Source organism: Suncus etruscus, chromosome 11, assembly GCF_024139225.1.
Source record: "Suncus etruscus isolate mSunEtr1 chromosome 11, mSunEtr1.pri.cur, whole genome shotgun sequence".
In the NCBI taxonomy this organism is placed as follows: Eukaryota; Metazoa; Chordata; class Mammalia; order Eulipotyphla; family Soricidae; genus Suncus; species Suncus etruscus.
The window spans coordinates 90,782,947-90,795,365 of NC_064858.1; the positions used below are offsets into that span (position 1 = coordinate 90,782,947).

General features: G+C 32.8%; 1 protein-coding gene across 2 annotated transcripts in view; it reads right to left on the reverse strand.

Annotated features, from left to right (window-relative positions):
- TAFA2 (TAFA chemokine like family member 2) overlaps positions 1-12,419 on the reverse strand; it is a 588,553-nt gene that overhangs the window by 45,570 nt on the left and 530,564 nt on the right. For both annotated transcript variants that reach the window (XR_007500256.1, XM_049782786.1), the window contains exon 3: positions 1,712-1,864. Coding sequence is in view for 1 of the 2 variants with exons in the window: in XM_049782786.1 (XP_049638743.1) it covers positions 1,712-1,864 (153 nt within the window). In the remaining variant the exon portion in view is untranslated. The remainder of the gene's footprint in view (positions 1-1,711; positions 1,865-12,419) is intronic.

Sequence of the window (12,419 nt, forward strand, 5' to 3'; positions counted from 1 at the left end):
CCAAAGTACACATTTAAAGTGGCACAAATGTAGCCAAAATACTTCTTTATTAGTTAGACTGAATTTGAAACATGCTTCTCATTTTTTCCAACAAGCCAATCTAAATAATATTTTTAGATTTTCTGTGTAAAATACCTTTGCATTTTTTTAAAGTATTCTCTTTTTTTGGGGGGTGGCCCACACCCAGTGACGATCAGGGGTTACTCCTGGCTATGTGCTCAGAAATCCGTCCTGGCTTGGGGACCCATATGAAACGCAGGGGGATCGAACCATCCTAGGCCCATCCTAGGTTAGCACATGGAAGGCAAACACCCTACTGCTTGCGACACCATTCCAGCCCCTACTTTCTCATTTTTAACTTAATTTTTTCAAATAATATGTAATATAAGCTCTACTTTTTGAACATATCTCTCTTTAGCTCTCTCTTCTTTCTTGGGTGAGGAAAGCCACTGAAGCAATGTTCAGGGGAACTGTAAACCATACCTGGCAATATTTAGCCAATTGGGCCTGGTGTTTCAATGCCAGAGACTGAATACACATGTGGAACTTCTTGGAGTTTGAAGCATGAGATACAGATCTCAGATCCACATCTCTAGATTGTTCTATTCAATACTAAATTCAAACTCAGGTAAATGCATGCAAAGTTGCCCATTGGGTTATGTCCTCAGCCCTTATTATATCTTTTAATATACATTGTACTTTAAATATATAATGTGCCTCTATTAACCATAGATACATTATCAGAGGAACATAAGCATATACATTTCAAAAATAATATATTAAAAAGTAATTTTATGGACATCTGTATGATATGAATGCACTGATCTTTATATCGCAAAAGAAAATGACTTTTTCCTGTAGAGTCATTATTTTACAATAAATGTAATATTCTCTACATGTAGTCTGAAATAAATATTAGAATTGGTGCATTTTTTTATAACCCCACCCCTAGAATTGGTGTATTTTTTAACTGTAGAAGTAACCAACATCATAATAAAGTGCACCAGGTATATAAATGATTATTTATTGTAGCATCTATAAGAAGAGCCATGTAGATATTTTTGAATCTAGATAATATATATAAAATTAGCTATCTATAAATAAACAATTATTAATATTCAGTCTTCAGTTTTCTTAATTATAAAAGGAAAATTTTTTATTGATATTTATGCATTGGTGTACAATATTACCTACTTCACCTATAACAGAGTGGGGTTTTTTTATTCACATGTTTCATGTATAGGCTAAAGAAATAGTACAGAGGGTCATGATGGTGCTTGCCTTGCATGCAGTTGTATTTGGTTTGTTCCCTGGCATCACAAAAATTGATTCTTGGGCATAGAGTAAGGAGTGAGCCTTAATTCCCACTGTTGTGCCCTTTTACCTCAAAATAAAGAACTTTCTAAGGATTATTAATAAAACAACATTGTTTAATTATTTTTATAATACATATTTCTGACAGACAAATCAATATTTCATATTGCTGAAACCTCATTATAATGCCTCATGTTCCAAAACTACATAGGTCTTACACCTTTTAAAGAATTTTAGATTTCATAATGTGGCCCACATAATTTTATATCCACCACCTAATTTATTAACTACTTATTCCCGTAGACCTGACCCAATCGACATTATAGTGGGGTTCCAGTCTTAAATAAGCACTTGTTCCCAGCTACACTATTACAGTGAGCAATGGAAGAAGTCGCACCATCCACACAAGATGGAGCAGCCCGCGTGGTGCCTGCCACCTGCCCCGGGAAGCAGGAGCACTTGACTGTTTGTGACCGCTCTTCTATCTTGTTCTTATTACAGCATCTGTGGAGTGCCACCACCTCGCAAGTGCCCGTTTTAACATGGTGAGCTGCACAAAGAGAACACACACAAAAAAAATTGAAACAGTGAGAAAGCAACTTCCCTCTGCTTTTTAATTAGAAGTACATTAAATATAGCTCTATAAGGGATCGACCATGCATGAAACGAGAAATACAATGATGCTGACTCCAAAATGCAGATTTGATTTCTTTTCTAAGTGTGGTAGGACCATTTCTGTCAGTAAATGCTTGGTGAAGCAGGGACAATTAGTGACTAGATTAAAATAAGCTGTTAGAACAGTCTGAAATATTGAGGTAATATGTGGTACCAGGAAAAACATATTTACTTGCATGTGACTTGTTTACACATTCTTTCATGATGTTAATCAAGATAAGGTATCACCCAGGACAAGAGAGAATTGGTCTAGGACTAGTTCTATTCACAAACTGAAAGTAAATGAGAAAGGTTATGCAGCAAGTAAAAGGCCTGATAAGGAGTTTCTTTATAGAAAACAAAGAAGGCAAAGAATGAGCTTTTAGCTCCTCAGTTGTTTCTGCCCAATTTCCCTGGAAATGAACTAATTGGGTGATTGTTGAAATTGCTTCCATTCATCTCAAAGTCCAAAGCATTCATAGGACACAAAATCATTTCTTTCAATTTTGCCTGAGGAAAGAGCAGCCATCAAGTTCTTTAGCCAGAACTTGGACAAACTTATATTTAGTCAGTAAATCCTGTCCAATAAGCTGTGATGCTTTACCCATTGTGATAACATTGCAATATGGCTGCTAAACTTTTGGAATGACTGAAATGTTTGGATTTCACTTATCGTATGTTCGGGTTCTAGATTGACTTCATTATTAATTTGTTTTAAATTTTGTTGTAAAATGATGTTACAAAAGTTTGATGTATTAAATTAAAAAAGGAACTTAAATCAAGCATTTCTGGAATAATCCACTTTCACAAATGTTTAAGCACTATTGATAAAACCCAGAAATTTAAGCAGAGCTCTGAGCTTATATGTTGTTATAAATAAACCAAGACCCTCTAATAATTAGATCAATACAGCATGCATGCATTCACTCTAATATTTCCCTGGAAACAAGGAACAAGCATACAGTAGTAGCTCAGATTAGAGAACTTTTTCATATTTTCTTTGTAAAAGAAGTCAAATTACATTGTCTATCTCATTCCTCCATGTGAGAGACCAAGAAATTCAGCTTTGGCATGTAATCCTAAAATAAATAAAAGAAGCAGAAAGCAAAAAAAAAAAAAAAAAGCAGAAAGCATTTTCAAAATCACAAACATATTTTGCCACTATAGGAATAACAAGAATTTTCTTGTGTTTTATTCAAATATAAAATTTCTCCACAAATCTCAAAACATGAGTAAGATTTCTGTTCCCATCCTTCACTGCTCGACTATTATTTCTATTCATTGAGAGATTTTGTATATATTACTACTCAATATAAAGTTTCTGTACTGTATTTAACATTTCAATTTCTCATACCATATGCATCAGACATGATGCAGAGATGGGGGACACAACATTGCATGAGAGTCATAGACTTAGGCCTAAAAAGGCTTATATTGTTGTGGAGGAAAAAAAGCAATAAATAACTAGTAATTTTACATGGAACTCATGCAATATTATAAATCCATTTTATCTCAATAAAAAATAAAATTGAGTAGATAAAAATTTAAGTGCCTATTAATACTTAGTAAGATGGATTTTAGATTTCTAAACTCCTTGAAGTGATGTCATGAGAGTAAGTAGTTAAGTAGGAGGGAATATATATTCTTTAAATAGTCTTAGGGAAGCTCTGATTGAGGGAGATAAATTGTATGATGTCCAGAGTAATAAAACATCATTATAAAACCTAATCGGAAGATCATTTGAAAAAGGAGTAGCAAAATGACAGGCTATTGCAATGTAGAAAAAGCCATACTGTCGTGGTCCCAGGTGAGCAAGATGACAAGTGCAGTTGAATAACAAAGATATTAAGGAAAATGTGTCTGAAATATATGATCATAGAAAAATTCATGTTATTGTAAGAAAATTGGACATTAGTTTAAAAATCTGTGTATAAATAGTAGTATCTCATTTGTCATTTAAACTTTATAGTCAGCTCTTTAGAAAACTGCTCAAAGAAAACAAGAATGTAATAAAGGAGAATAACTCTAAAGATGTATGTAACTGATGAGAAAAGGCAGACTTGGCCCAGAAAAGTAGCACAGTGCATAGGCATTTGCCTTGCACACAGCCATTCTGGGTGAAATCCCCAGAATCCCATAAGATCTCTCAAGCATTCATTGGAATCATTCACAAATGAGGGGTCAGGAATAAGCCCTGAGCATCACAAGATGTGGCCCATAACCCAGAAAAATATGGCAGAATAGTACAGAGTAATAGTAGAACTAAGAAGTTTCAGGTAGGGATATTTTGGTACAGAATTAGTTTGATGTGTTTGTGGGCTGAATATGAAATGTGATGGAAGGAGTAGTTAAAGGTTATACCTCAAATTGACACACAATTGAAGCCATTGATTCTGATAAATTAAGTATGCTTGGGAGGGTCCAGAAAGAGATAGAGAGAAAGAGAGTACAGCTGATGAAAAATTTGCCTGACCCAGCAATAAGTTTTGCAATACAATGATATAATAATAGAATATATAATGATATAATATGTAATATATATTAACATATAATAATATAATAATAACATATAAATAATAGGTTAAATTTAAGATCCTTACAAGACACTGAGTGGAGGTGTAAATCAATGGAACAATATTTATAAAGTAGAGCTTTTAAAATGTATCTGAGCAACTGACTCAGAGTCAAGAAGTCTATTCTTACAGGTGATATTAAAAGCCATAAAATGAACAAAATCATCATATAATATTGCCAATATAGAAGGAATAAAATAATCTCAAATGTAGATTTTGCATTAGAGAGAAAATAAAAAATGTTGATAAGGAGTGGCACTTAGCATGAGAAAAAAGAAATGTGAGATGAAGATAATAATAAAATGCTCCAATATTGAGAGACTAATCAACATCAGCAATATTAATATTGATAAAAAATTCAGTAAGTGAAGAACATTAATTTTCTATTAATAAAATTTTATATTGGTATAAGGCATATATTTCAAATGCTAGAGTAGCTGGATTCAAATCTAAGCTACTACCAGACTTGTTAATTTGGGCAAGTATCTTGATATTTGAATGACATTTTTTTCATGTTTAAAAGAAGAATATTAATAGCACTTTCTTCAAGGGTTTTCTTTCAAAGAGTCTTTTGCTTTGTAGCTGGAAGTAGGGAATAGAATGAACAGTTAGAATGAAAACTGGAGTAAGGGAATTAGGGAACTGATTAGGCCAGAGAGATAACTCAAAAGACTGGTAATTATTCTTTGCATGTGAAAGGCCAGCTTCAATCCCCAGTATCAAGCATTGCCAGGAGTAGCCCCTGTGCACTGCCCAGTAAGGCCCAAAGAAGCCTTTATTTTTTTTTGATGGTTTTTGGGTCACACCGGCAGTGCTCAGATGTTACTCCTGGCTCCATGCTCAGAAATTGCTCCTAGCAGGCACGGGGGACCATATGGGATGCCGGGATTCGAACCGATGACCTTCTGCATGAAAGACAAATACCGGACCTCCATGCTATCTCTCCGGCCACAAAGAAGCCTTTATTCTAAAAGAAAAAGCTTGGACACTGTAATCCTGTAGCTCTCCACCACATTAGATTCATATTACATGGATTGCTTTGATTTATAAAAATAAGTCAAAGTAATATAAATTACTTATAAGAAAAAATAAAAATATTATTTGTGTAAATGCTTTAAAAGCTAATATATGGAGCCAGGAATATAGATCAAGGAGGTGACTCAGTGGTCCATAAGATGCATTACATGTGTGAGTAACAAAATCAAAACTTCAAAGGAAAATAGTCTATTTCTACTTACCATCCAGAGCAATGTTATACTATTGATAGGATGAATGATACCACATTAGGTCCTCAAGAGAAAGACAAATAATGAACTCCCACTAACATATAATGAACATGAGTGAAATCTAAGCCTAAATAGTCATATGCTTTTAATAATTGGAAACTGTTTGGTACTGCCATTAAATGTAGCCTTGTACTTACTCTATGTTCCTAGACTGTCAGTAAAAACATTATTCCAAATATATTCCTTGTCAGAACGTAATTAAAGGATGAAATCTCAGAAGCAATCGTTCTAACTTATTCGAGTCTACACAAAATAAATATGCAAAGAAAATGTTGCTATTTATATCATTCAAGATTAAAATAATAACTTCACAATTGGGTAATACACCAAGATCAGTATACAAGTGATAAAAAAAAAGTGTGCTTTCTTCTTTGAGGATGAAAATAAAATAAAATGATGTGCCTACAGCGCACTGACATGGACAATGAGAGCACTATCTGGTCAAGACAGTGGAAAAAGAAACATATTATGTTCAAAGAAGATGAACTAGATGCTATGCGATTAATAATCTAGGTAACCAGGAAAGTAAGTGAGAACTAAAAACGTAAGTGTTCTGCTCTGATTTTTCTTTTCATTGCCTATGAGTAAAATAGGCAAGCATACACAGTGAGTTTCCTAATGAGAAAGTAAGTCTCTATATTTTTTTTTATCAAAACTGAAAATGAAGGAATATGCTCACTGTGTTGTTGTGTCAGTGCTGTCTGCGTGTGTGTTGCCTTCTCATGCACATGTATTGACATGCACATGCTACCACCATCTCCCCTCTTGAGATGTGAACTCTCATGCTTTAATGCTTTCACACTACATTGTGTTCTGGAGTTCTTTCCATTTTTAGAGAAGCTAACACTCTCTCTTGAGCATGTTATTTTCTCTCTCCCTCTAATCCCTGCCTTTGGATTTCCAAATAAAACCTGTTTTTATTTAAAAAAAAAAAATCAAAACCTTGGAATTTCAGGTGCTATTTATTGGTGGTGTTTAAAATGGACATGTGTTTAAAAGGGCAGGCCAAAAGCAACAACAATGGTAGCAAGAGACTCAAACTTTAATAATCTAAACTTAAAACGGGCCTGTTATACTGTCAGGCTCAGGCACAAAAGGTCATAGTGTTCAGGGAACATTGGTAGAGGAAGGTATTGTCCCTGATTCATTGTATGTCTGAAGCTCAAATAGAAAGGACTTTGTAAATCACAATGGATTTAATATTTTTAAAAATATTTCAATATTTATTTATTAAATATCAATATCAATAATTTATTATTTGGATTTAATATTTTTTAACAAAACTAAAGTTGGGTATGTGCAGGAGAGAAGAAAAATTAATCTTTATAAAATAGAATAGTTATATTAGGGAAGGTAAAAGAGGTTGGCAGGTAGCTATTTATTTATGAAGGCTATATAAGCAAATAAGTAAATAGAAAGAGAAATAATCTTTAATCAATAAAGTAGAAAGTATAATGAGAAGAGAAACTCTTCATTTCTCTCTATATGCCAATAAATATCCCAAATAAAGTAAGATAGCACCTACAATCAGTGCTAGGAAGGTAGATAGTAAATAATATAGGTATAGTAATGAGAGTATGAGATAGGACAAAAAACATTAATTATGGTATTTTCCTAATGTTCAAACTGAAAGTCCAGCGAAACAATAACACTATGGCCAAATTTATGATGGGAAGAAAATTCTTCCCACTCTTACACTCTCCTTCAACATTATGGTTTCCTTTGTTACAACCCAGAGGAGAAATTAGGGTCACCTTCACATGAGAGTTGAATGAACTCTAATTATATGATTATATCATTATATGATTGTTATGTAAATTAACATGCTAATTATAAAAATCCCACTCAAGTGTTTTGCTAGTTTTATAGTTATTCTTAAAACCCATAGAAGTGATCAAAAATCATTATCCCCACCCATTTAGGGAGAAGAGTGGCAGGGAACAGAAAAAGTAATAAAAAAAAAAAAAGTAAAAATGTCTGAAATCATATAGTATGATATGAAATGAAGAAAGTGGTACTCCTTCAACATGTGGAAGTGACTTTGTTACTTTTTTTTCTTTAAATAAACACTTCACTAAAACTGTATGGTGATTGATTCCTTTGCTTAAATTTTTATTTTAAACATTTCATGCTTTACTGAAATTCTTATTATACAGGCAAAAAGAAGCAGGGAAGGAGGAGAAAGCTGCACTTGCCCATGTCTCAGAGCCTCATGGTTTATCCATTGAGAAATGCAGACTAGCAGAATTTAGTTCAGTTGACTTTTGCATAGTTTTGTTATTTGTATGCTATGTCCCGTAAGCTCTTGTGATAACAAACTTCTTATAGACAAAAACTGATTTTTCTTGTAAACTGCTCAGTACATGATATGTGTTTAATAAATGATAAATAAGTAATTTAAGAAAGTAAAACCAATTGCTGTGGTTTTTCCCTAAAGCACTGTAGGAAACACAAGTAGTTACTAAATGTCTCAAAACTGATTCGGAGAGAACTCATGATAAACTAACCTAATTAATTTCTGACTTTCCAAAGTAATAAGTAGTTTACACAGAAAATCAGTTTGGATAATAAAAAAAGTATAAGACCACTTGGATAAACTTTAAGTGAAAAAAATAAAACAATTTTATTTAAGTCAAAAATCCCAATTGATGAAAACAAAAACTAAAAACCACACTAGTCACACTATCATTTGTTCCCTGTTATCTATAGGCTTAAGTCTCTTGAATATAAATGAATCTTCAGCCAGATCTCTTCCTAAGCACCTTTTCATAAATGCTGTAGTTTCAAATTTACCTGGCTAGAATGCATAAACACAAAGTGTTACCATCACGTATTTTGTGAAATGACACCAAAAGTCAGATTGAATTGATGCAGAGATAGGAATACGGAGTCTTATCTGTTATGCAAGTTACCTTCCAGGGTTAGGACCTTTACGTCTAATTTCTAAAATAGCATCATTGACTGATCTATAGTGCCCCAGATATTTAATATTAAGAGGCAGTCTCTTAAATCTTATCCTGACCCCTACATACTTTTCAGAACTATGTTGAAATAGAACAGGGATTAAAGCGCTCACCTTAACTGTTGGCTAAACCTTGTTTAATTCTAGCAGAGTATATAGTCCATAGAGCCCTGCTAGGAGTGATTCCTGGGCACAGAGGCAGGAGTAAGTCTGGAGCACCACAATGTATAACCCAAACCAACAACAATAAAAAATTATTATGCATGTTCTATTTTGGCTTGAAGTCATAAAGTGCCTTATTTTATATACTTGGTTTCCAACTGCTTTTCACCTTCTAAAGGAAACTCTTGATGAGTAAGAGAGGGAAAAACTGAGTTGAGTATTTGATTTGTATGCATACATAGAGTTTTAAGAGTGTATGTACTCATATATAGTTAATATATATTATAAAGTTTTGTATAGCACATGCAAAGTTAAGTATATATGTATAATGTAAATGAAATATATAGATATATAAGCATATATGTTAATATAGTTATACTTTATTTACCTATGAACCAATCATATATAAGTCAGCACAAATAATGGGTTTATAAAAGAAAATATTTCATAATTCTCTCATCTGGTGTAGGGGTTGCTGATCTTAGTAAATAAGAGAACAAAGTTATGTGTAACACATTCTTTTTATTTGTTAGAGGTGGGATGTAAGATGACATTCAGCTGTTAACCCAAATTCCACTTTCCCATAATCTCTCTTTTGATACCATGGAACAGAAAATTCTCAATTGTTCTCAGTTAATGTAGAGACCTAAGCTGCAATGTTTTTGTACCCTTGGAGCCAGGGAATACCAAAGCCACTTGAGCAGTATGGGAAACCATCAAATATTGAGGATCAGAATAATCTCTTCAGCCCTATAGATTACATTCTATATGTAAATATAATTTTTTCACTCTGAAAACATTTTTGAAATAATTATAATGATTAACACATACTGCATAGTCACTATATGCTACCATTATTTTATTTTAGTCACTAAAGAAGAAAATATGATTATCTCCAATTAATTGATGAAAATATCAAGCTACAGAATATTTTATACAGCTGTGAGGTAATGTAAAATAAGTTTTCTAATGTAGAATACTTTGTAAGAGATAAAACTAGGAATGAAAATATAAAAATTTTGCCTCCAGACAACCTGATCTTAAACATTATTCTATTGTGCCTTTTTCATAGATCTCTAAAAATATCCATGGTTCCAAATGTTGTGGAGGAACACTAAAGCTCTTCACCTGTCCTGCATGAAATTATTGTTAGCATTGTAAAAACATTGGGTTCTGGAACAAAATAAACCCCAGACTCTAACATATTAAAAAAAAACCTTAAGAGAATTTATCACCTTCCAAGGGGTTAACTTATTCATGTCTAAAGTAAGTCAAAATTATTCTTAAGATGAGCTCTGGTGTAGAAATGGTTTTGAAATTGTATAGCATTATTTAAATATTTATGTACATACACTCAAAAATATGTACATAAGTATCATTCACAAAAATGAGATTGTTAGAAAAAAATTATTTATGTTTAATAAAGTTTTTATTTTTATATTTAAAAATATATATATGTGTATTGACAAAGCTACATGTAAAAATTTAATCCGACACACCAGAAACAGAAGAAAGAAAATTTCGCATCAAATTGTGAATGTATTCCTACTTGTTTTCCTTGCTATTAGATTTCAGTTCCTTTCTTATTTGCCTCATTGATTTTAAAATTTTATTTATCTCCAAACCCTTCTATTTTTTAATAGCTTTAATAAATTTTACTAACTCTCCAAGAGAGTCTACATTACACCTTCTAGCCTCACCTACATGCACAAAGAGGCAAGTGAACTTCAAGCAAGTTATTGAATTTAGGTTGCTGCAAATCACTTTAAATGAAAAAAAAAATCTGCTGAAACAAAAACTTTCTGAGACAGCTAATTTCTCACTTTAATTCATTACAATGAGAAAATAGGGCACATTTTTAGACTTTCATGCTGAAGAGATCTAATTAAAGAAATGGTCATTTAAATAGCTCATTGAAATTTCAAAAGTTTGCATAATTTATGAAGTCAAGATGATGGGGAGGAAATAGCCTAGTGCTTGTGACATTTTTACAAAGCCTGTTTTCTAAAACTGATTCACTTTTATATGAAAAAAATTACCAAGAGAAAAAACAGATTGCCATTTACAGAGGAATAAGTCAATAATAGAAGAGTCAATAAACAAAATCAAGCTCTCCATTAAAGAATGGTTCCAGTCTATTTTTAGATATAGAAGTTGAAGAGAAAATGATACACCCATTGGAGAATCACTGATGCATTGCCCCCTAGCTCCATGAAAAATATGTTCAGTCACATTTTAAATAAGATTGGAAGTTGAGGAAGTTGAAACTCAAGAAACAATAGCCTGAAGACCCACACTGCCCAGAAATTTCTGACGAGTGATCTTCTCTGAAAAAAAAAAAAAATAGACCAATCAAATTCTTTCCTTGGTGACTCCAACTAAAAGTTATAAAATAGAACATTGAAGTGTGACATGGACACTTGAGTCAAAAGGCCACATAGCATCTTGTCAAAAGGTCATCTCTAGAGAATAAAAATGGAGCTTGAGAGGAAAATCACTGAAAGCTTCCTGCTTTAATGTCATCTGTCCTTCTTGAAACCTACCTGAAAATGTTATGAATTCCTGAAATATTTTATAGGATAAGTTTTGATGAGTCTTTCCTCCACCTCCAAAGTAATAAGATCATGTTTCTGTTATGACAAAAGACTGTGCTGACTGGAATATTATTTTATATTTTTTATTAAACTTGCAATTATTAGAAGGTAATTAGAAACCAGAAGTATTATTTTCTTTACTTTTTTTGTGGTTTTTTTGGGTCACACTTGGCAGTGCTCAGGGGTTATTCCTGGCTCCAAGCTCAGAAATTACTCCTGGCAGGCACGGGGGACCGTATGGGATGCCGGGATTCGAACCAATGACCTTCTGCATGAAGGGCAAATGCCTTACCTCCATGCTATCTCTCCGGCCCCTATTTTCTCTACTTTTAAGCAAGCCAAATTTCCATGTGCAGAGTAAATTTTATAATCTAATATTCACATTTCACATTTACTTCATAAGTACAATTGGCATTTAAAATATTTATCCTCAGGCCATATCAAATCACTCTGAAGAGGAAATGATTGTTCATAGATATACATTAATATAAATTAGTTATATTTATAGATAATTAAGTTTAGATATATAATAATTCAATACAGTGAAAAATGATTACTGCTATACAAGGCACTAGTAGAACTTATCAAGGAGATAAAAACATTTAACCCCATTCAAAATGGAGAAGAAATGAACAGACATGTCCTCAAAGAAGAAACACAGATGGTCAAGAGATACATGAAAAAATGCTTCATATCACTAATGATCAGGGGTATGCAAATCAAAATAACAATGAGATAACATCTCACATTACAAAAACTGGAACACACAACAAAAAATAAAAACAAAGAGTACTGGCACTATTGTAGGGTGGGATTGTAGACTGGTCCAGCCTTTTTGGAAAACAGTATAGAGGTTCCTTAAAAAAAAAATCTA